At 42.4% G+C, this 25,434-nt stretch overlaps 1 protein-coding gene across 13 annotated transcripts in view; it reads left to right on the top strand.

Moving 5' to 3' along the window:
* The window catches only part of MICAL3 (microtubule associated monooxygenase, calponin and LIM domain containing 3), a 283,173-nt gene extending 258,391 nt beyond the window's left edge, over positions 1–24,782 (top strand). For 7 of the 13 annotated variants that reach the window (XM_043966729.1, XM_043966726.1, XM_043966734.1 and 4 more), the window contains 5 exons: positions 4,637–4,687; positions 13,733–13,798; positions 16,604–16,703; positions 16,840–16,913; positions 16,998–24,782. In XM_043966729.1, coding sequence (XP_043822664.1) covers positions 4,637–4,687; positions 13,733–13,798; positions 16,604–16,703; positions 16,840–16,913; positions 16,998–17,182 — 476 coding nt within the window. In that variant the 3' untranslated portion in view covers positions 17,183–24,782. Of the gene's footprint in view, positions 1–4,636; positions 4,688–11,117; positions 12,991–13,732; positions 13,799–16,603; positions 16,704–16,839; positions 16,914–16,997 lie in introns of those variants that run through there. The other 6 variants (XM_043966737.1, XM_043966731.1, XM_043966738.1 and 3 more) reach the window with 4 other exon arrangements.
* The last annotated feature ends 652 nt before the right edge of the window (positions 24,783–25,434 follow it).

Here is a 25,434-nt window from a genome sequence, read left to right as displayed (position 1 = left end):
GACCTATTCATTGGCCCCAGTGTGAAGCTTCCCAGTCTCTGGGGAGTGAATGCTAACCCATTTCACCTGCTTATGAGTGGGCACTGATCTTTACTAAGACATCTTGCTCCTTCCTTGTCTCATGGTTTTAAAAAAGAAGTAACAGAAAATGAAGCTGTCTTGTTTTCTCTAGTGTGTCGAGGGTCACAAGAGAAGGGAGACCATACGACAAGGAACCATCACAGAACTGGTCTGCATAGGCACCCCATATCCTTTCTTCTCAGTAGCCTTGCCCTCAGGCTGTGCCAATTAAAGCTGGGTACATTTTCCCCCAGAGCTCTTGTTGCCAACCTTGGTCATGACATTGACTAGAGAGAAAACCCATTGCCTCAGATTTGCCCTGTATTTTCCTACCCAGCCAACCCCACAGATCATTATCATTAGTCTGCAAATCGATGTCTTGTTGATTTGAGATCCTGGACCTAATGGCCAAGGACAGGTGTCTGATATTAAGGGTTCTAATAACGCAGAGAGGGAAGAGGTGACTTAAGAGTGAACATGCTGGTGTATGATTTGTAGGGAGCAGAACCATAGCCATGCCTGAAGGGGCAGAGGAGAGCCCCAAATTTCAAATCAGGATTATTCATCAGTGAGCTCTGTTCCTAGAACCCGCCTGAGCCTTTAGAGCAGAGGCAGCCAGATCACGGGATTGCCATCTTGCTTGAGAAACAGAGGGTATTCCTGGGCAACTGCTTACATATTCTTGAACTAATCTGCCTGACTGGCTGGGATTTGTCTGAGCTGAGGGATTGGGTTGCTATTTGTGACTGTGCTTATCACGGTAGCCTCACAAAGTGGCAAACCTTCATTTGCTAGGAAGCAGAAGGGCCTAGCAATAGGCAGCTGCCTACTCCAAATTCTAATCATTCACCCTCTGAGGGTGGAAGGGCAAAGGAACCTAACCAAGTCTTTTCCATTTCTGAGTCGCTGGCTTCACCCGATGTGAAACCCAAGCTACAAAATAAGGCACAGAGCTCCGGAACCCTGGGTGATCTGCCGCATAGCACGGTTTAGAAAGTCTCACAGCTAGACAAGTACTTTCCCCACCAGGAGGTTAAATGAAGATGCAGTTAATGCAGACTTTCAATAACAAGAACTCGGGCTCCTCCTGTGAGTCAAGATGGTGCCTTCATTGCCCTCTGCTTTGGCTTGACTAACTCATTCTTTCTTGGCCTCCTGGACAAAAACCTGCTTCTCTGTTCCTCAAGGGTGATGAGGCCAACCACAAATAACCTCCAGCTGATACTTGGCCACAAAACAGGCCACTTCCTCTGTGATGCTACAGTTTTTCCCCTCTGCCACCTGGTGAGGAAAGTACCCTTTTTTGCCCCTCCTCACTTCCTCCTGTAGATTCCTTTTAACAAGGTAAAAAGCAATTAGTGAATCTGACGGTGAATAATCAAAATGAATAATAACTTAAGAGTCAGGATTTATATTTCAAGGTTAGTGTATTCCTCTAGTTTGAGATATTCCTTCCCTCCTCAGTCAAAAAATCCTGAGGCCTCTTGTTAAAACTCTTAGTATATTAGCTTCTTCCTTTAAAGCATCTGCTGTCTACATTATAATTACACTAAGGCTCTGCTTTAAAAACCCCTTCAGTCTTGCAGTCTCTTTATATGTAATCCGTGCCCCCGCCCCCCAGAACCAAAAAAAATAGAAATTCCCTGAAGATTCTAATTGAAATTTTCCTATTTTATTCTTTCTAATAATGTGTCCCCTTTATTTTTCATAAACTTGTACAGCTGGAAGAACCTCTACCTCAGGAAGGTCAGCATTTAAACCAGAGAGACAAAAATATGTTTTGTTTTTAATAAGGTAATTGGGGGTTAAGTGGCTTGTCCAGGGTCACACAGCTAGTAAGTGTTAAGTGTCTAAGGCCAGATTTGAACTCAGGTATTCCTGACTCCAGGGCCTGTGCTCTATCTGCTGCACCACCTAGCTGCCCCAATATGTTCTTTTTTTAAAGCCTCTCTTAAATTTTTGTATTTCTCTTGGGAAAATGTCTCATAATCCATTAGCTACCACCACAAGAGTGAATTTTCAAATCCATTCTTATTCTAAATAATCAGCTTATTGTTTTCCTTCTCTTGTATTAAACCTATCATTCCTCAGGCTGGACATTCATTAAAATTCCTCAAACTATGCTCGTTGACTTCCTTTCTTATTCCTCTATCCTTCATTTTATATATATATATATATATATATATATACATATATATATATAATTTTTTTTTATCATTCTTGTTGCTCATTTGAGCTCCATCTAGTTTGTTTCTATCTTTCCTGCAAGGAAGATGCCCTTAGCTGAGTATGATGATCCAGGGCTTCAAAGACTCATTAAAGACCTCACCTCCAATCCCCTGAGGCACTATGCTAGGTCAAATATAGCAACATGTTATACCCTATCTAACACTCTGTTGTTCCCCAAGACTGCCTGAGATCAGGCTTTTTTTTTTTTTTTAATCTTACCTGCACTGCAAGAGAAAAGGACCAAGTAAGTATCCGCTAACTTAACCAATAGCAGAATATAAATAAGGCAAACCATTGTGCAATTCAGTACATATTAAAGTTCTGGTTCATCTGGATTCCTTGGGTTTCATTACAGAGAAGTGTAGACCCAGGAATACCAATGGGTATCTTAGGTCATGTATTACACTGTGATATTGGTCCTGGAGTATACCGATTTTCCTGGTCCAGATCTGAAACCACTGAGTTAACCTTGGACAGTCACTCAGTGACCACATTCTGCTCTCTAATACTTATTTGCATCTCTGCCCTGGCTTTGAAGGGGAGACCTCTTACTTATGAGATAATAAAAATGGCATAACCCGGGGGCGGCTAGGTGGCGCAGTGGATAAAGCACCGGCCCTGGATTCAGGAGGACCTGAGTTCAAATCTGACCTCAGACACTTGACACTTGCTAGCTGTGTGACCCTGGGCAAGTCACTTAACCCCCATTGCCCCACAAAAAAAAAAAAATGGCATAACCCAAATTAGGAGATTGTGGGGGGAGGGGGTGAAAGTTTAAAGTTGGACAGTACCATCATTTTGGTCTGATGCATCATCTTCCATTCTAATTCCGGAGGGACAACCTCAGCAGCTGAGTCTCTTGAGTCTTCCTTTGGCTCCTTTCTCCAGCCAATTCTTCCTTCTTGGATATACGAGAAACTAAAATCCATGGCTTGACAACAGCCTTGTGGTGATGAAAATGCCCACTGAAGTCAAATGCATCGTGGAAGAAGATATTTTGGAAAGCATGACACCAGTTTCTCAGAGCAAGCAGAATTTGGAGGCTGTAGTTGCACAGAGAAATCCTGTAGGCCATTTCAGAATGAACAGAGAATCCAAGGAGAAGGCAAGCAGTTTCATAGATAATAGCCCCATTCCTAAGCCAGTGATCATGGCTTTGTCTCAAGATAAACAAGAAGGTTTCCTTAGCTCCAAGTGTGTCTAGAAAAAATAGGCTCCATAAAGAATTGAACACCAGAGTGTGATTCTGGGAATTCTTGGGGTTATTAGTTTTCTTCTTATTAAACATAAGAGATTGGTGACCTTGCAAGTTTCTATAAGGCCATTCCTTTATCACTTCAGTATTGAGTTTAGACTGGTCTTCAGTATTCATTCACCTTCTCTTTTTTTTTTTCTGGGAAATGGGGGTTAAGTGACTTGCCCAGGGTCACACAGCTAGTAAATGTCAAGTGTCTGAGGTCAGATTTGAGCTCAGGTCCTCCTGAATCCAGGGCTGGTGCTTTATCCACTGTGCCACCTAGCTGTCCCCTCATTCACTTTTTCTATAATTGAGTACCTTCTGTATGGAAGGTACTGATCTGTCCTTGCACTTTCTTAAGTCTCTCTTGATTTGGACATTCTTTGAAGAATTCGTGGGACTGGGCCCTGAAAGAAATGGGATACTGAAGAAACCCTGGTAATATTGTCTTCCTAATGAACAGCCATAGTGCAGGGACTTTGAGAAATCTTTCCCTAGTAGAGCCACCTTGAACTTTCTCAAATTCTTAGTTGTCACAAGTAACTCTCCCCTCTAGTTTCTTGCCAGCCGATGTGTCTCTTTCATATATTGTCTTCTCCTCCCAAAATGTGCATATTTTCCCCTGTTGTATTCTGAGATGCTGCAGGTTGTTCTGCCATAGATCCTGACATTTAAAAAAATTTTTTTTAATGAGGTAATGAGGTTTAAGTGACTTGCCCAGGGTCACACAGCTAGTGTCAAGTGTCTGAGATCCACTGCGCCACCTAGCTGCCCCCAGACCCTGACATTTTTTAAAACAACAGCAACAGTATTTTCTTCATGGAGTATTATAAACCAGAAACACATTCATAGCAGATCATGAACCACCATGGATAAGGACTCCTTGGCTGTCCAATCACTGCCTTCCCCTAGTTCCCTAATGTACACTATTGGAATGAACATAAATAAACATAGAGAGATTCATAGTTCCTTGCTCTGTCTCTCCCACTGTGTGTGTGTGTGTGTGTGTGTGTGTGTGTGTCTATCTTCATGTTACTTTGACTGGGGGTGGGGGAGGGAAAGAGGGTTATTTGATGCAGTAACTCTCTCTTCACCAATTCCTTGTTATAGACTATTGGGGAGAGTCTTATTACAGTGACATCATCGACTTGCATCTGGGTGGTATGTATAGCAGCATTTCTTGTTGGCACTAACCCTGCTGACATCCCTTCCCTACCCTGTCTTCCCATCCCTTGCTCATAAACAAGAGGAAATAAGCCTTATAACCAAATGGTAAACGCACAGGCCCTTTTCCAGCTCATATGGGCTCCAGGTGAGGCCACAGATAACGCAAGGAAAGAATTTTCAAGTGGGTTTATTCTGTTCAATTTTTCCCACCAAAATTTCACAACCCCTGAGCAATGCATCAGCACCGTAGTCTGGTCTTCATCCTCCTAGTTCTATTACATATAAAAAGAAATATTTGGGGATTTTTTTTCCCCGACTCCAAAGTGAGGTCCCCTTTCAGTTTTAACCTCCTCCATATCCTACAAGCTTTACCTTCCTTACAGTAGCTCACTGTAATTTTTTTTAGGACTCAATTTCTGGGGTAACAGGCCCAAGCCTTCTTAGTTAGAGTATACTCACTCTTCTTCCTCAGTGATATTAGCACAAAGTTCCCAAAGATGAAATTCGGGTATTCCAAAGGTGTGTGGGATCTCCTCTCTTTGATTTCTATGTATGTTCACTGGCCTTAAACAAAACTCTGTTAAATGCCAAAGTTGCAGAGTTGCCCCCAAATGTTTCCAGTGTTTGTTTCTTAAATGCTGGGACAGCTAGGTGGCGCAGTGGATAGAGCACGGGCCCTGGAGTCAGGAGGACCTGAGTTCAAATATGGCCTCAGACACTTAACACTTACTAGCTGTGTGACCCTGGGCAAGTCACTTAACCCCAATTGCCTCACCAAAAAAACCCAAAAAAACAAAACAAAATAAAGACAATTGAGTGAATGGCTCAATTGTTTCTTAAGTGCTTAAGTATTGTTCCATTTCTATCTCTAAATCCCCACATTTTCATTAACTTAGAGAATTTTGAGCCCAAGTTTTTGTCTCTAGGTTTTGGATGATTTTTAACTAAGGACTGCTAGCAGGACATTTAAATGGCTAGTGCCCAAGTTAATTGGGTAGGAGTTTTAGCAAATTTTTATTCCTCAATCTTCAGTTGGGTCCTTATCATCCATGCTCTCTTTAAAGAATTCATGCCCAAAGTTCAAGGAAGAATTTACAAGACAGAAGAAGTAGAGGAAGATAATTTTACTCTCCATCCTTCTTACCCCAACCCCATTCTCCCAAGAGCAATCTCCACTGTTTTTTGTTTTTTGTTTTTTTTTTCATTTTAAAAAACATCATAGGGGCAGCTAGGTGGCGCAGTGAATAGAGCACCGACCCTGGAGTCAGGAGTACCTGAGTTCAAATCCAGCCTCAGACACTTAAAACTTACTAGCTGTGTGACCCTGGGCAAGTCACTTAACCCCAATTGCCTCACTAAAAAAAAAAAATTTAAATTAAAAAAACAAACAAACATCATTCTGTGGTGCTTGTTACAATATTGTGTGGTCCCCCTCCTCTTTAATGAGCTGCTAGGGAATATGTATAACAGTCCAAAATAATCTGCCTTAAAAAAATGAGCCAGAAACCTCTCTTGTTATTGCTGATTGTTGCCTCTCCGTGAGTAGTGCCTTGCCTTTTTGGGAGCCCATCTTCCAGTTGATAAATTTCATTTGATGAGGTCATCCCTGGCTGCCTAAACTTGATAGCACTACAGATCCTTAGCTACTTTTGGGGACATTAGTGTCCCTGTTTACTGGATGCTGTAAAAGGGCTGATGCTAAAAACTTCCAGTTAACATATCCCATTCCCTGTCTAATACCCTCATTAGTCCTTCCTCCTTCTAACACTTGGGGGGATCAGGGAGGGATGGAGAAAATGCTTCCCAAATCAAAACTGATGGATGAAACCGAGTGTTTTTAAAATCCCTGTAAAATCTAAATGTTTAAAATAAAACCCCTAGCCAGTGTTACTGATACCATACAAAGTCACCATAGGTGCTTTTTGCCTTCCACATGGCATTGGATTTGGGAAATCCTACTTAATAGGCCAATTTCATGTTCTGGTCCTAACCCAGTACTTGTTGCATATACAGATCTAAAAACTTTCAGAGACAACAAATAATAACAGGAAAGGACTTCACTATTAAAAGTGATTTCAAGCTTCATGGAAAACCATCATCTTCCAGTTTGGACAACCATCTCTAAAATGACTCTACCATTGTGTCTTCTATGCCTTCTCTTCTCTTGTTAAAAGACCCCCACCCTCAGCCCATTCTGGTTTTCTCTTTGCCTTTTGTGGTGTCTGTCAACCATATGGAGGGTACTGCATCATTCCAGATCTATGAGGCTATACTGTCACTTCCTCTGATCCAAGAACAAAAGAAATAAGCCTTAGATACCACGTTGTCTAAGATACCTTGTAAGATGACTGACCTAGAAGAATCCAGTCAGTTTGCAATCACCTCAGATATTCTGGGAATATTCTGTATTGGTTACCTGAAAAGCCCCTACTCTGGTATCTGCCATAGTATTAAGGAACCAGATTCTGCCTTTATTCTTACATTTTGAAGCATTGTTTGGTAATCAGTAATATGGATCTTACTCTTCCTTTAGGTTGTAAAGGGAAGACACCCAGCAGTCAGTATTCCGGAATGCTGACTTTGTGTCCTAGGGAAGAATTGCTAAATCAAATTCCTAACTCAGTCCAGCAGTGATCATCAAAATCTATTCCAAAAGAAAGCCAATACTTCTTTAAACTTAGTGAGTTATACGAGATTAAAGCTTTCCTTTACTGAGAGACTGAAAATGGTGGCTGAAAGAGAAACAATCCAAGTGTACAAACGATAACCCTCAGGGGCAGCTAGATGGCGCAGTGGTTAAAGCACCGGCCCAGGATTCAGGAGTACCTGAGTTCAAATCCGGCCTCAGACACTTGACACTTACTAGCTGTGTGACCATGGGCAAGTCACTTAACCCCCATTGCCTAAAAAAAAAACAAAAACAAAAACAAAAACCAATAACCCTGAGGAGGAAGAGAAGGGCCCAAGAACTCCCAAGTTTGCTTTCTCTTCTACCCGATGGCTTTCATTCAACAGTAAGGTAGCATCTTCAACCTTGGACATATGGGGCCATTGAGCAAGTTCTCCAAAGGAAAAACTTCCTGTGCAACTTTAGGTTTGTAGCCCACACCTGGTAATAAAACAGGTTCTTCTGAATAGCTTCTCTCCTGCCCTTCAATCCCTGAAGCAAGATCTTCCTTTTGGGATCTCCAAGGAATTTTTCTAACTGACTGCAATGGGGAAATTGAGGAGATGAAAATGACAAGTACAAAGAAATAAGAGGTTTTCAAAAGTTTATAAAGGTTGTCCCTAGTATTCCTTGGGTAACAAATGGAGTTAGGCTCTTTTGTAGTACAGAGATCAGCAAAGTATGGCCTACAGATTTCCTGTTTTTGTAAGGCCAGTGAGCTAATAATGGTTTTTATATATATTTTTTAATTTTATTAGTTCTAAACTTTTTTTTTCAAAATCCTTAGCTGAAAGGCTGAGCAGAAGTAGTTTGCCCACCCTTGGTCTAGAACTACATCTTTGTCTTTAATCTTTTGAACACCAACCAGTCCTTCTAGAACCTCTTTTAATCTCATTAGTTGGGTATCCTTTCTTGCTCTCTACCACCATCCACCCAAAAATATGGGGAGGGGGTTAATTTTGTTTTCATTTACATCCTATTCTGAGCCAGAGCTCAGTCCAGTCTAGTATTTCAGTCAATAAACATTTATTAGGCACCTACTTTGTGTGAAAAGCTGGAGATACAAAGAAAATTAAAAGACAGTCCATGCCCTCATGTAATTCACAGTCTAATAGAGGAGACTTTGTAAACAAGCATCCACAAACAAGCTATATTCAAAATATAAGGAAGAGAACTGGAATGAAGAAGAATTCGGGTAAGGCTTCCTGTAGAAAGCCATACGTGGGGGACAACCAGTGAAAATGCCCAGAGTTAGAAGATGAAATGTCTTGTTCAAGGAACAGCAAGGGGGCCGTTGTCATTGACAGAGTATGTGGCAGAGTGTAAAGTATAAGAAGACTCTGGAGAGGTGGGGTAGTTTTTTATTTGATCCTGGAGATGATAAGGGAGCTGCAGGAATTTATTGAGTGGGGACTTGGGGTGGAGTGAAGGAGGGGGCCACACCTTCACTTTAAGATTGACAACTGAGTCAATGATGGACTGGAGTGGGGAGAGAATTGACACAGAGAGACCAACCACTAGGCCATTTCAGTAGTTATAAAATGATAAGGATGGTGGCAGCAGTATCAGAGGAAAGAAGAGGATGTTAAGGTAAAATCAACAGAATTTAGCAACAGATCAGATATGGGGGGGTGGGGCGGTGAGTGAGAAGTCAAGGATGACACCTAGATTGTGAGCCTGAGGGACTAGGAAGATGGTGGTACCTTCAACAAAAATAGGGAAATTAGGAGATGGAGAAGGTTTGGAGGGAAAGATAATGTGTTCAGCTTTGAACATGTTGTTGAGTTTAAGATGTCCACAGGACATCCAATTTGAGATAGCTAATAGGCAGTTGGAGATGTGAGATTGGAGGTCAGCAGACAGGTTAGAACTGACTAAATAGATCTGAGAATCACTGACGTAGAGATAATTAAATCCATGGGAGATGATATCACCAAATGAAGTAGTATGGTGGAGAAGAAAAGAGTTCAAGACAGAATCACGTGGGCCATCGATATTTAGCAAGCATGGCCTGGTTAAAGACCCACCAAAAAAAAAAAAAACAACCGAGGAGGAGTGGTCATATCGATAAAAAAAACCAGGAGAGAGCAATGTCATGAAAACCTAGAGGGAAGAAAGTATTGAGGAATCAAAGAACGATAGTATCAAACACTGCTGAGAGGTCAAGAAGGATACGGATTGAGAAAAGGCCATTAGATTTGGTAATTAAGAGTTTATCAATACTTTGGAGGAGGCAGTTTCGTGGGTTTGGGATTAGACTAAAATGAGAGACTAACATTTAACAAAAAACAATTTATTCCCTGCCCTTAGCAAAGTTATAGCTCTGCCACAGATAGAAAGATTTGCTTTATCACCATCTAATCAGAGGCTGCACTGACACACGTGGCAGCAGGACATCCATCACATCTGAGGGGCTCAGCTCCTTATGACCACAGGTGACTAGGAAACCATATACCCCGAACCAGTCTAGGCTCACGGTCTGGCTTCCCTGCCATTTAGAGAAAAACTAAGCTATATGGCAGGAACTCAGAGTTAGCATGCTTGCCGTGCCATCCCCAAGCCCATAGGGGAAAACCTGGTATAAAAAAAGGCAAGAGGTCAGACCTCCTTCCTTTCCTGCTCACCATGCTGCTACCATTACCCTACTGCCATTCCTATAGCCTGCTTTAGATGCAAACTGGGGCAGATGAAGAAGGGTCCAGGGGATGGGATATGAAATCATTCAATGCATTCCACTGAAAGATGGCTCAAGATATTGCATGGTCCATAACCTAGGTCTATTTACAATCCATAATCTCTTATTTCCTAAGCCTCCAAAGTGACAGAGAAACACAGCTTTGATAACAAAAAGTTATTACAGGAAACACGGCACAACCAGACAAACCTCAAGAATAATTCAACTCGAACCTCTGGGAAGAAGGAGATGGAAGAAAGCCAGCTGGCCGATACACAGTTACATGACAGGGATTCAGGCAAGGCTTCTGATACAACTGAGAAATAGTGGCAAGGACTGTGGAAGTAGAACTTGAGGGTACAAACTATCTACGAGCACTATGTGAGACACTAGTTTTTAGAACCAAATCTAACACATCAGGATCTATACTCTCCCTCACATCTGCCTCCTTCCATTCTACTCTCTCTCACTGCCCCCAACCAAGATTTTCTTTACCGCTGATCTGGACTACTATATGAACTTCCTAATTGGTCTTCCTGCCCTGAAGCCTGCAGGGTTTTTCCTCCATTGCCTCCTGAATAAAATGCAAACTCTAGATTCCTCATCCATAAAATTAAGAGGTTGAATTAAATGATTTCTGAATGTCCTTCCATAGCTAAATCCTCTGATCCTTAGTCTTTCCATCATTATTCCATCCTTGTCTTCACACAGTGAATAACTAACCAAAGTGATCTGCACAGACTTTTAATCTGCCTGCCCTCTCCTGCCTCCCTATCTTTGCCCATGCTATCTCCCAAACCTAGAATGAACACTTACCAAATCTTCACCTGTTAAAATTCTCACCCTTCCTAAGTTCCACCTCCTCCATTAAACTGTCCCTGAATCGCCCTTCTCTCCTCACTCTTTCTTCCCTGATCCCCGGGGCCATTCTCTTTGACCTCTACAATGCCTCTAATCATATTCTAATCTACATTATAGTTAGTTGTAGGTGATACAATTATATGTATATGATAATTCCCCATTATTATATTGTAATTTTTCAAGGACAGTAATTATTTCATTTTTCTTCTCTATATCTGCAGTGCCTTAGAAATGCTTTCCCTACTGATCCCTTTTTTTCTTTCTTGTTATCCCACACCAAACAGTAACCCTAGATGATGAGCTTTATCAATAGCACCTGCCATTTATATGAACTTCATCCTATCCCTCTACCTGAATTTTTGTTTTCCTAATTTCATCTCTCAATTTCTGCTTATTCCATGTATGTTTTTGTCATTTAAAAATATTTTTATAGCATGTATAATAATGCAGTATGTTTTGGGGGGTATTTTGCTTAGAAGAGGGGCTAAGAACTGCATTTTGTGTGCCTAAGAATAGAGACGATGATCCTGTTCTTGTGCGGTTAGGAAAGTGTCTTAATTATGGTTTTGTATTGGTTGCGTATTGGTTTCGTATTGGTTGTGTGTGTTGCTTTCCTCTGCCCCTTGCCAATGAATTTGGACCCTCTTCTAATTCTCATCAAGACCTCTTCTTCTGTGCCTTAAAAAGACTCAATAAGCTATTTAGTTGTTACATTTGAATAGGAATTCAATGACTTTTTTTTAAACCATTAGTACTACATTCCTTAAAAAGCAGCTGAAAGTGAATCAACCAGGGGACAGGGAAACTTTTTATAGGCATACTACCCCCAAGTGACTATTAGCTTTTGAAATGACCCATTTGTACCTGATGACACATGATGTATATATAGTATCACCTATAATGTCACTTACATTTGATAGGTAGTTTAACCAAAAAACAAAACAAAACAAAAGAAGTGATCATTGAATACACACTATGTTCACAATACTTCTCAGAAAAGGAATATTGTCCCAGCCCCAAAGGAACTTGTAGTCTAACTTGAACTCATTATAGGGAGATTCAAGCTTAAAGATTGGAATCCTGAGGAAATCCTTTTCCTCTGTGAGTTGGACCTGCCTTTTCTTCTTCTTCTTCTTTTGGTGAGGCAGTTGGGGTTAAGTGACTTGCCCAGGGTCACACAGCTAGTAAGTGTTAAGTGTCTGAGGTCGGATTTGAACTCAGGTCCTCCTGGATCCAGGGCCAGTGCTTTATCCACTGCGCCATCTAGCTGCCCCGCTGCCTTTTCTTCTTGAAACCTTTCAGAGTGTCAAACATCACTGTTTTTCTGTCAACCTAATGAGAAATATTCATATTTAAATTTTCAGGCTCAGCTTTGTACAGCTGTCATAGATAAGGTAGGGCCTTCTCAGCCAGTAGCTTGACTGTTCATTCCTTTGTGTTAATTTAAAATAAGATTAATTCTTGAATCTTCTGCTAAAAAGAACTCAGTCCTGATTGTTCCCTCAGAAATGTGTTGTTCTTTGGCACCATCTTGGAAGCTGTCTATTGTCTCCCTTTTGTGCTCCTGTACTTCTGTGATGGTCCCTTGCTAATTCCCCTCCCCTTTCAGTAACCATCCGGGTCTCTGCTCTCAAAGTTGTCTCTCTCCATATCATCCTCTCTCAGCTGCCCTGTGCCTCTCCTTGGCATGTTAGTTTCTGTTGTGTTCTGTCAGCTCACATCCTTGTTTCAGTGCTATAGTCCAAATTCTAACAGCTTTCCTCTAGCTTTGGAAATCAAGCTCCCTTGCCACAAAGGAAGGCAGCTTTTAAAAGAGTCAAGAGGGGAGGAAGAGGGACCAGTACTCTCCTCTGAACTCAGAGAATAGCACTATTTGCTGGTGAAGATTTCCCCATTTGGCCCAGCTCAAAGCAGTACTAACATCAGATCTATTGGTGCCATCAAAAATGTTTGGGTGCTATCTCTGCTGAGTTAGTTCCCTTCAGTAGGCATAGCAGACATAACGATATTAGACTTCTCTCCTACCCTTTAGTCTTACCTCTAGCACACATTACTCTAAGGTCTTTGGAGAGAGGTAGGTAGGTGGATAGATAGATAGATAGATAGATAGATAGATAGATAGATAGATAGATAGATAGATAGATAGATAGATAGATAGATAGATAGATAGAGTTGGTCTGGGTTTGACTGTTATTTGACCTACAAAATCAGAGCTCTTTCCTACATACCAATTTAATCTGTCCCATATACCCCTCACCCACCTAGACTCAAAAGTGCACAATCCTACCCAAGACATGTGGGTACTTGAGAAGTAAAAGCCCAACATTCAAGGCCTGACAGACCCCAGTAGTATAACATACAAAATTCTCAACCATTTCTTTACTATAGAAGGATTAGAAGCAACCCAATTTGCCCATAAGTCTTTCAGTCAGAATAGAGGAAATGTGTGTTCTCTCTGAGGACAAATTTTGCATTTCATTTCTAAGTTGTAGACTCATATCAAAGAATGTTCTGCCTGATCCCCAGATCTACTCTTGTCTAGTTTCTTTGCTGCTTTTTTAAAAAGAGAGAGAAAAAGAGATAAAAGAAAAAAAAAATAAAGGACTGAATTTCATTTGTAGACTTGTTTCCCTTGTTTCTGCTTCTCCATTTTTCGTATATTTTTCTTTTCTTCTTATTGTTCCTTTCTTTCTCACTTGTATGCTTTTTGTCCTCTGCTTGTCTTTTATTTCACCTTTTCCCTGTTCCTCTCCACTTCCAAATTCCCCTTTTTTTCTACTTTTCCTGCTCCTTGTCTTTTTCCTTTTCCTTCTCTTCCTTGTTGGGTCCTTTGAAGTTGAGCCCAGTGGCGGGACACCACGGCGTAGACCTCCCTCCTTCTGCCCTTGCTGTGTCCATGAAGGTAATGTAACACGATACAATCCCATCCCCACTGCCACGGAGCGGGTCATAGCACCATTAGTCAACCGTTGACCCGATTCTCAGATGGTTCTCTTTCATTCCCTTTTCCTTCAATCCCAGTAATGACCCTCTGTTGCAACTTTGTATGACTGTGGCAGTTTCTTACAAGGTACAGTATCCCTTTGCCAATTTGGGGGGGAGGACTAGCATATGGGAATGGAGGCCAAGTCTTTGGTTTGGGGAAACTACTGTGGCTGCCCTAATAACTTGACACCTCCATTGTTCACTGGGGGTATTTGATTTCTCTGATCTTTCTGGGGAACCAGGGATACAGGTGAGAGAGTCTCCCACCTGTGTGGCTGTAATTTGCATTGCTGAAGTAAAGGAATACTGTGTCCTTACAAAGACTGGTTTGCATAGACATCCTTAAGGTCTTTAAAAAAAAAAACCCACCAACTTTGTACCCCATGTCTTGCTGAGTGTATTTCTGAATTTGTCTAATTTGGAGTCTGTTGTGATAATTGTCATTGCAAAGGCATGAGGGAAGGGGAAGGGGAGAACGTGATCATGACTAACCTTGCTAACCTCTTACTCTGCTTTCCATGGCTCTCACATTGACTTTCATCCACCCCACCTTTTCTCATTGGCTGTGAACAGTCTCTACTGTAGTTCATGAGAAGTGTCCAGTTTTCACTCGGTTATTTTTTTCTGTTTGGCAGATGGGACCGGGAGACTTTTCCAGTCCCCTCTCATGACTCTGCCACACTATATAGTTTGCATGCCTAAAGGTCCCATCTCCCTGTGGCTACATGGGCATATTGTGCAGAGATGCCCAGAAAGGAATGCTTGGAACTGAGCAGATGGCAAGATTAAAAGCCAATAGCCAAATCTATTGGGTTGGGTGAGGAGGGTATTATTCCCCACAAGACTCGGTCATGTGCTATATCAAGCAACGTGGATCTGTAAGCATAGTGGTAGCTTGAGTCTTTTAAAATGGGAATCAACAGTAGGACTTAACCTTGGGAGCAGAGTTGCATGTTCAATGGAGCAGAGCATGGACACTAACTCAAACTACTTGTGGGAATGCAATAGTAGACCTCTGCCTTTCCAGAGTTTAGCCACCAAGTAAAGATCTGGCTACGACATCTTTTGCTTTGAAAAAGCTATATTGCCAAAAGCAAATTTGTTTTTGAATAGTGTGCCTAGAAAGTTAAGCCTTTGGAGTACAGGAAGGAAGGAAATAGAATAGACCATGAAGTTCAAATATATCAATATACACCTGGTAAGAATATGTGTTTGCCCAAAGAGGAAAGAAATCTCTTTCTAAGGGAACACTGAATTATAATGGTGAGGACAAAATAGGTTAAAAGATGTATTTTAGGATTTAGCTATTGCTAGGATGACAGAGTAATTTTTCTATAGAGTGAAATAGCCATCCAGTAGGTGTCATAGATAGGGCTAGAGACTGGACTTCTGATTTCACTGGTATAGGGAACTCCCAGGTGAGGAAATTTCCTTAACCAGTGCAGGTTGGAACTTCTTCTGCAACTTAAAGCAGTTGCCTAGAGCACTGAGAAGTTAAGTGACTCACCCAGAGGCACAAAGCCATTATATGTCTGAAGCAGGACTTGAACCCAGGTCTTCCTGGTTTCAGGCCATCTCTGTTCATTATATCATTATATGGTTCCTCATAGAGTGGAAGAAACCTTGAGAGGCTTCAAGCAACATTGCCCTAAACATAAGAATCCATGTTGCTTTTTTTTTTTTTAAGTGAGGCAATTGGGGTTAAGTGACTTGCCCAGGGTCACACAGCTAGTAAGTGTTAAGTGGTGTCTGAGGCTGGATTTGAACTCAGGTCCTCCTGACTCCAGGGCCGGTGCTCTATCCACTGCACCACCTAGCTGCCCCCATGTTGCTTTTTAAGTACTTCAAAAAAATAATTCTCTGTTAGGTGAACCCAATTCCAGTGTTCAAGAAGCCTGGCGTATCAGCATACTGTTTCCCACATTTTCCATACACCTGCGGTCTAAAGTGCTTCCCTGTCAGAAAGTTCTTCCTTAGAATGCTTCCACTACAATTTAAACCCATTAAAATCAGAGCTTTAACTGAGTAAGATCTATGTGGCCATTGTATATTAAAGACAGATTGATTTTGTTCTCAAATAGAAAGTCTTGCAAACTTGCTTGGATCCCATCTCTAGTGTCTGCCGACGTTTCCATTCACTTTGTGAAAGTACTGCTAAGGCATTAGCCAAACCAGGACAGGCAAAGTATCCTGCGTGAGGGAGAAGTTGATTTAAAAAAAAAAAAAGAAAACCAGTGGCAAACAAGGTAAAAAATAATCCAGTGCAAGAAAAGATATCTTACTATATTCGGCTATCAATGTATGTGACTCGAAAAAATAGGTAAGACAGGGAAGATTGGGGGTGAGGGTGGGGGAGGGTTTTGGTTTTTTTAAGGCAACTAAAAAGAAAAGCCCCTTGAGCTGGTTTCGGATCAATAGAGAAAGGGACACAAATAAGTCTGAGTTAAGGATAAGTTGATGTTCAGAAGGTCTATCAAATGGAAATGAAAGAATATGGAAAAAAATGAATGTCAGAAGCCAATCAAAGATTGGCTGAAGGGGTGAGTGGTGGGCTCAGAGTGTTTCTGCAGTTCTCATCCTGTGTGTTGTAGGTAAACTTAACGCATCTGGCTTGGGAGTGTTCCAGCAGCTCTTGCTTGGCTCTCTTTGCACATTAGCCCCTGGGTTGTGATTCCAACAAGCTCGGAAGTGGCAGCTGATTTTTTCATGTGTCTTTTGACAGGCATGGGGAAGAAGGACGATCCCAAGCTGATGCAGGAGTGGTTCAAGCTAGTACAAGAGAAAAATGCTTTGGTGCGCTATGAATCAGAGCTGATGATATTGTGAGTAACTGGGGTCTGTACACATTGTTGGGGGGAATTGGGGAGGTGGGGTGAGGATCTGCTGAGGGGCAGTATCAGCTGCTTAACTGGGGACTTCACTATTGTGTCTTTTTTTTCCTCCTGACCCACTTTTCAGCGCCCGTGAACTAGAACTAGAAGATCGTCAGAGTCGATTACAACAAGAGCTCCGAGAACGGATGGCCATAGAAGGTAAAAGATAACTTGTTTGTCGGTAGGTCGGTTCGCTCTTGCCCTGGTCCTGTATTTATATAAAGCTTTTGGCTTCCTCTGCAGATCACTTAAAGACAGATGAAGAGTTACTGGAAGAGAAGAGGATTCTGAATGAGATGTTAGAGGTGGTGGAGCAGAGGGACTCTCTGGTGGCCTTACTCGAAGAGCAAAGGCTTCGAGAAAAAGAGGAGGACAAGGATCTGGAAGCTGTCATGCTGTCTAAAGGCTTCAACATGAACTGGTCCTGAGGATCTGCTCACTCTCACTGGTCAGTCTTGCATAGCCATTTGGCCCGGGCTGGGCTCTCCAGAAACCCCTAGCTCGAGAGATCTGAGAAGGTCTGGCATTTTCTGAGAGCATACTTTCAAGCATCCATGTGCCTCTTTCAGCAGTGGAATTGAGCCTCATGTGTTTTGGGGAAAACCCCAAGTGGGGTTGATTAGCTGAGTGAGTCCGGCCACCCTGGAGAACCTGGCTGAAGGGGCCCACCTGAGATATATGCACGAGGAGAAGGAAGAGCACAGAGTGATTGACACTTATTGTGGAAAACCCTTTATCCTCCCAAAGAGACCACGATTGATCCTTTCCCTATTTCCTCTACTAACCTGTTCAGTCAGAGAAGGAAGTGAAGAGACTCCCTCTTTGTTGATGTCATGGCTACTATGGAATTAACTTCCTATGGTGGGGAGTCGAAGTAGCCAAAGGGAGCAGCGGTTTTACCTTTTCTTCCTATAACCCCATGAAAGAAACCTAAAAAACATTCCCCATCCTGAGAATACCCAAGAGGGTAAGACTACCATTGTCAGGCTGGGGTGTAGCCATCCATCTTGGAGGTCAGGGATGGTGACTAAGAGCTCTCTCCAGGGAGGTCTCTGGAGTTAGCCCTACAAGTGAAGAGGGTACTTACAGGTGCAGCCCTACACTACACGATGTATGGACAGTTCATTTGGAGTGTGTGGCCCAAGCGTTTCCCTGTGGCAAGGACCCCCTGGGGTGTGCTACCTTTCACCTTTGTTTTGAATCGCAACTATTTTGACACTGGAAAATACTGACTTGGAGGGACGGAGGGGGTCAAGGCCCCAGGTTTCAGAGCCCATTTGAGGACTGCCTCAGGACAGAAAGTTATTGACACTGTTCAGTACTTTAAGGTGGGAAAGGAGAATATGTTTTCCTTGATTTTTTTTCCTGTGTTTGCACAATGAAAATGAAGCAAAGACCTGACAGGACCCTCGGTCACTTTGAACCCTTTTTTTTTTTTCAATTAACTTATTTTTTTTAATACTTGAAAAAAAGCAAGTTCGCTTTTTATATCTTTACAAAAAACACAAATCATCTAGTGCTCAACTGAGGGAGTGCCAGACATCTGTCTTACATCATTCGTCATCCAGTCGGCAACTGACTGAAGTCTTGGTTACACGTGTCTATTTATTCATGTCCTTCATGATATTTCTAGCCTGTTATTCTGGTTGGCTTCAGGGAATAGAACACGGCCCTGTTGTGACCTAGTTTTTCTCTTGTTATCCGATGGCTTGTTCTGTGCTCTCTTATGTGTCCTGTCCTTGGCCCTGTGCCTCTTCGGCCTTGGAGAATATGGCACATCCCCAGGACCCAGCTCTCCCTTTCCCTCTGTGCTTCAGATTTGCAAATGGGGAATAGTCGTGCATCAGAGAATATTTCAATTAACATTCAAGAGAAAGCCAAGATTATGACACCAACCTTGTGTCCCTTACCCCAGTCCTACTCTTGATTTCTCTCCTGTTGTGAGATCCTGGCTCTGAAAAGGCTGCTCTTCTCATATCTGACACCAAGGGTTTCTCCTATCAAAAATATACTTATGAAAGAAGGTAGTGGGGTTAACCTTCTTTATTGACTAGGCCAATTGACATCGATGCATCTTATTAATCCAGTGGGCAGGAGCCTCACTAAGGAGAGTTCCTCAGACCAAGCCCATCATAAAGAAATGTACCGGGTACAGTAGGACTTTACTATAGGTTTGGGCAGACTTTCCAGGCAAATAGATGAACTCCATTTGCTCCTCTCTTCTCCAGAACGATAGAGGGGAAGCAGGCCTTAGAATCCTAGCATTGATTAGCAGCATGCAATCAGCAGCCTGAACCAAGCTCACTGCAGTTCGCTGGAGTTCACCCAAAAGCTAGTTTCTCCAAGTTCCCAGTTCCACTAGTGTTAGACTAAGCCAGGAGTCTAATTGCTGTCACTGGGAGTATGGTGAACTCAGGGAAGGTGTCCTCCATCCCGTTCTTGATTAGGCTGTCTGATGTCCAGAGAGAACTAAGGCCTTGGCACCTCTCAGAAGCAGCCTATGGATAAGACCAATTGTCAGATCTGATCTTGACATTTCTGTGGGGAATCATTTTGTGCCTCAACCATAACATCCTCCTTGGACCTCAGTTTTCTCATCTGTAAAATGAGGGGGATCAACTAGATGGTCCCATCCAGCTCTAAAGCCATGAGCCTTTTAATAGTGAAGGAGCAAAAGATTTGGTCCCTTACTTTCGTCTATAAGCTGCCATCTTTTCCTATTGAAATCTCCCATTGACAAGCGGCTAGATGCTACCACAAGCTCCGACTTTTATCCCAATCTCCCATATTTCTAATAGAGCAGTCTCCATTTTTGCTCCCTTTTCTCAAAAAGAAAGATGTTCAGTACTCTGCCTTTGAGTCCCCCAGTTTTCCATGAAATGGGCCCCCAACCACCACCAATACTCTATAACTGACTATGTGGCCTTCTCACCATAGATCAGGAGTTAAGGATCAATTCAGGATTAAATCCTAAATGACTTAAAAGCACGTCACTGTGGTAGTGGTGATATGCTTCAAGTAGCTAACGTAGCAACTATCTCAGATGTTACTTTTGTCTCTTTCCTGCTCCTGCTGCTGCCAAGAATGTGAATAGTCACACTGCTGCGTCCTATTAAATCACAAGTCTGCTGCAATCTCAGCCAGGGGAAAGTGGTGTGCTAAACATACTATGCATATAGAAGGGGCTTAATAGATGCTTATTGAATTGAATTTGCAGAAAGAACATAAAAAAAAAACACTACAAGCCTGCAAAATGTTCCCTACTTCTTCCAGTCAACAGTATTATGGCTTCAGTGTGGTCAGTGGCAGGAAATGTATCAATTACCTGCAAAAATTCTATGTTTCATATTGCCTATCTTTATTTGCTCCTTACAAAGGAGCCTGAGCTCCTTTGAGTCCAGCCTGATACTTTTCAGGCTATAGAAGTGGCTTGTTTTTAAACTCCCATTTTTGTTAACCACTATTTTGCAAATTTTCTTAGTACACTGGCAACATGAGTAGCATGCAAAATTTCCCAGCTCTGGAAACGTGTCATATCCTCCAGCTAGGCTTTCTTCCTCAGATCTTAGTCATATCCTTGAGCTGAGCTTTCTTCCTGAGATCTTAGTTCCTGAAAAACGGGATCCCGGGTTCTCCAGAAATTCCAGGATTGCTTTTAGTGAACACAAGCACAAAAAGACGTCACGAACCACCTGACAGCTTAGAGGGAGCGGGATCCCCATTGTTTGAAGGGAAAGCTCTTTGCTTCTGAGTCTCACGGATCACTTAGCAATATGACGAGGTACCTCCCTTGGTTTATGATTCTGCCTATGCTCAGATTGGTGCCATCCATCACTCTGCGATGGTGCCAGGAGTTTGGAATCTAGCTTTGGTACCTTGCTCCCAGACTGATTCTAACCAGCACCAATGGAACAATCATCTACTCCCATCAAGCAGAAGAAGTATTTTTTTCAGCATGGTGAGGAGGGGGGAGAGTAGAAGAGGGAAGACATTGGACCTGCCTGACCAAGAAAGACGGTCCATTTTATGCACAATAAAAGTTTTAGAAAGAAATACGTGGTGTATTTTTTAGGTATTTTAGTGACTATAGTTAACCACTCTGCATTTTCTTCACGGTAGTACCTTATTCAAGCAAGCAGACACAACTGCCTGAGAAAAGCCTATATTCACATATTTTACATATATCCATATATCCATGTATATGTAGTATGTGTGTGCATACATTAGAAAATACATGTTTTGTAAAGAGCATAACTTTTTTTTGGGGGGGGGTGAGGCAATGGGGGTTAAATGACTTTCCCAGGGTCACACAGCTAGTAAGTGTCAAGTGTCTGAGGTCGCATTTGAACTCAGGTCCTCCTGAATCCAGAGCCGGTGCTTTAACCACTGCGCCACCTAGCTGCCCCAAAGAGCATAACTTTCATTGGCATGTGTGCCTTTGGTCCCTCTATGAAACTCCTTTTTCATCTTTTGGACTCCCACATGAGACAATATCTGATAAAGTTCATCGTGGCCAAAAATGAACAGTCCTGTGGTGAGCAGGACCACACAATACAGTTCATTCATAAACAGATTCTCCATGAAGTTAAATAATTCATTTTGTTCTAGATCCCTTCCCAGAGCTGCCTTCCCACTAAGTAGATCCTGATCCAGGAATCAGCTGCCTCCCCACTAAGGATATCCTGATCCAGGAATTATCCTTGGGGAAATAACCCAAACTCTAGACATTTTTTCACTATATTTAGCACAACTAAGTAAATGAACTTGGTTTCAAAACACAGAAAGCTGATAGGAATTGCTGAATAGGCCCCTAGAATGGGCCAAGTCCAATCTTCCCTGGTTGGAAGTCGGTCCAAATAGAAATGAAAGGAATTCCAAAGATTTCTTCATTCCTCCCCATCTGAGGCCTTCTCTGCACCTTTTTCCATTGATTCTCCTGGCATAAAATAAGATATCACCTTCCAACTCTCTTCCTCACTTTCTTGGTAAATCAGAATTCCTTTCCAAATTCAGTTTGCTGGTTGGTTCCCAAGTTCACCAGCAAAACTACACACAAAAACATGTTTTTCTTTTTCATCTGGAAGGAATAAGTTGTAGCCATGTATGACAAATGGAGGCAAGTCGGAGGTCATCACCATTCTGGAAGCTAAAGCAGCTGGTTATCTAGGTCTTTGCTTCAAGGGGATGAAAATCTACCAGCTGTTTCAGAAATGGCAGAGGAGGCACAGATGAGGAGAATGGGAAGGTCTTAGAAAGGAAAACAAAATAGCTGATGTGTTTGGACAGGCTAAGAGAAGTCCTGACAGGCACCACTACTCATTGGTGGGATTTTGTTACCCAACTTAGCTTTTCATTTCCAAGATGAAACCACCTCTTCTCCATGCTTAAAAGGTATGGGATCCAATTGCCGTGGCTCTGAGTCAATAAATTTAGTGCTGTCATATAGGGAATAGAGGCATTCTCTGCAGAGACACTGCAGTAGCCAAGTAAGAAAGAAGGCCCAAGATGAATGCCATCTAATTGCGTCTATGGGCTGGCACAGAAACAGCCACCATGGGTAGGGCTTTTTGATTTAACCTCCTACAGTCCCATGCTGTCCTGGTCATCATACCTAGTTCAAATGATCTAGTCTGAAGGAAGTGAAACAGGAACAGAAGTAGAGAGTCTTTTCATTTTTTTCTATTTTGATAGTTTTAACAGTCATTGCTTTGAAGCAAATTGATTCCTCTTAAGTCTTCCAAACCCATTCCATCTCCTCTGTAGAGGTCGTCCAAAATAGTGCTATCCAATGAGGATGGGCAGGTGGAGCAGGCCAAAGTGTTAGAATGAAAGTAATGTTTCCTGGGGGCAGCTACGAGGCACAATGGTTAAAGTACCGGCCCTGGCCTCAGACACTTGACACTTACTTGATGTGTGACCTTGGGTAAGTCACTTAACCCTCATTACCCCACCAAAAAAAATAAGTAGTATCTCCTACTCAGATGTGGTCTTCTTCTTAGCTACCAGCAGTGAGCACTAGAGACCACATTTTGTTGGCAGGACCAGATAAACTGCCTTGATGATGGCCACTCCGTGCGTTTTCAAGAAACCCCAGTAGACTGCCCCAGGACGTTGTTACATCTGGGTTTCTTCCAGCCTCTAAAGTGACTATGACCTTAGGGTGACCCCCTTCTTGACACACTTGATAAGCTAGCCCAGGTCCCTCACCACAAGGTTAGCCTGCAACTGGAACTTTAAAGGGAAAGTTGAACTCTTCACAGCAGCTGCTGCTTCAAGTATAGAGTTGTATGTGCCAGCTGCTGCCGCCTTGGATGACCACTTGCTGCAAGGAGGCAAAGCCAAGGATCGTTCTTGTAAGATATCATCTTTCTCCTCATTCCCCACCCCTTTAGGTCTAGGCATGACGTTCCTATTTCTCCAATTTTACAGGATTCAGGATCTAAGCAAGAGCAAGCTCTGACACTCTCCCCAACTTAAGCCCAATATCCAAGAATAAATTCAGTACTCCCTAAAGATGGCTCTGTGCAGCTTCCACAAGGAATCACGTAGTAGCCCTCCATGTCAGGGAAGTTGGCATTCATATGACCCAGTTTTAGTAGCTGCTGTCAGACTTCTGCTAGATTTCCCCCAAACAGTCAAGATATTGGCCCTAGGTCCTGGGCAATATTCCCTTTGTAAATAATGCTCACCTTGTAGAGGGTAGCTCTCCACACAGTGCTACCAGAAACGAACGTGTGTGTGTGTGTGTGTGTGTGTGTGTGGTGTTAGAGGGAGGGAGCAAACACAAACCTCCCTTGGGTATGATAACTACAAGAAGTAGTAGATTGAGGACATGGAGAAATTCCTGATTTTGGTTCCTGCTTACACACGTGATGTTAAACAAGTCATCGCTTCTCTATGCCTCAATCCCCCTTGCTACAAAATGGGGATGATACCTACCTCATAGGAATGTTGTGAGGGGTAATAACTTATGAAGTGGATTTATATCCTAAGGTGAAGGGAGCCACATACTGTTTGACTCTCGATGGACATTCCTGTTTGAATTAACTGCTCCTGCCTGTGGAGACTGGTGTGAAGTATACCCCTAAGGAAACCTGACAAGGCTTTGAAGGCAGACCTTCACAAGAGAATATATTCCTGCTGCCAAGTAATGTTGTCTTATCTAAAATCAATCAGGTTATATTATTTCTAAGTGTCCACATTTGGCCCTTTATTACTTCTCTTCCTGCTTATTAGGTGTTGGCTGCTAGATAAGCAATATGGAAGGCAATGTTAAGTGCCCTCTCCTCTTTTGTCTTTCACTCCTTTTTACATTCTTAAAATGTACCAAGGGGCAGCTAGGTGGAGAAGTGAATAGAGCACAGGCCCTGGCTTCAGGAGGACCTGAGTTCAAATTCGGCCTTAGACACTTGATACTCGCTGTGTGACCCTGGGCAAGTCACTTAACACCAATTGCCTCACCAAAAACAAACAAACAAAACATACCGAAGCCAGTCAGCATTCGCAAACTCCAACCTTGAATGCTGTGAACCCCATTCCACAGGCAGACTCTCCACCTCAGTGTTCTGACAGGAAGTTATGAGGAATATAACTGTTGCCTTCTGTAATATCAAGAATGGATCCTGCCGAGCAGGATCTAAGAAGGCAAGGCCTCAGGACCACTGAAGAACATGGGACTTTCTAGTGACTGATCAAGAGAGATGAGCACCCCTTTGATAGTACATTGCTAAATATGAGAACACTTACAAAAGCAGAGTCTACCCTCCTGGGACTTGGAGAAATTCAGCCAATGTTAGTCTGACCCTAGAAGTCTGTCCGCCACAAAGATAAGGAGAAACTTTTAACTGCCTTCATTTCCATGTTCTAAAGTTCACACAAACACTTTTTAAGAAACATTACTACTCACCAGCCTCACTTTGGTTCACAGGATACTATTTCTGGAGCAAAGAATAAAGGGGTTAGACTATTTCAAGAAATGCCTCTTTGTTTTTTCATACTGTTTTTTTTTTTCTTTTTTTTTTTAGTGAGGCAATTGGGGTTAAGTGACTTGCCCAGGGTCACACAGCTAGTGTTAAGTGTCTGAGACCACATTTGAACTCAGGTCCTCCTGACTCCAGGGCCTGTGCTCTATCCACTTTACCACCTAGCTGCCCCTATACTGTTTCTTCAAAGCAAGAGAATAGTCTTGAGAGTATGTGTCTACACATTCTACAGACATGGCTACACTAAGCTGTTTTTGGTTCTAATCACAATGTTGTGCGGTTATTAGACCCGAGTGAAGTAACTGGGTGCCTGATCTTGTACATTTGTGTACTATGGGAATATCCCTCGCCTTTTCCTTTCAATATCTTCACAGAAAGTTATATTGAGCCTTCTTCCAGCCTACACTGCATGATGTAGGTCACTATTGGTTCAAGAATTCCATGTTTAGGGGGCAACTAGGTGGTACAGTGGATAAAGCACCGGCCCTGGAGTCAGGAGAACCTGAGTTCAAATGCGGCCTCAGACACTTAACACTAGCTGTGTGACCCTGGGCAAGTCACTTAACCCCAATTGCCTCACCCAAAAAAAAGCAAAAAAAAAAAAAAGAATTCCATGTTTACATACAACTCTGAGGGATAAGAAAGGGGGAAATACTTGCCAGCTAACATCTTGCATAGGTTGGGAATGGGCCAAGACT

The sequence above is a fragment of the Dromiciops gliroides genome, chromosome 5 (assembly GCF_019393635.1).
Source record: "Dromiciops gliroides isolate mDroGli1 chromosome 5, mDroGli1.pri, whole genome shotgun sequence".
Taxonomy (NCBI): Eukaryota; Metazoa; Chordata; class Mammalia; order Microbiotheria; family Microbiotheriidae; genus Dromiciops; species Dromiciops gliroides.
The sequence above is the reverse complement of the archived record's forward strand: the minus strand, read 5'-3'. Positions and strand labels throughout refer to the sequence as shown.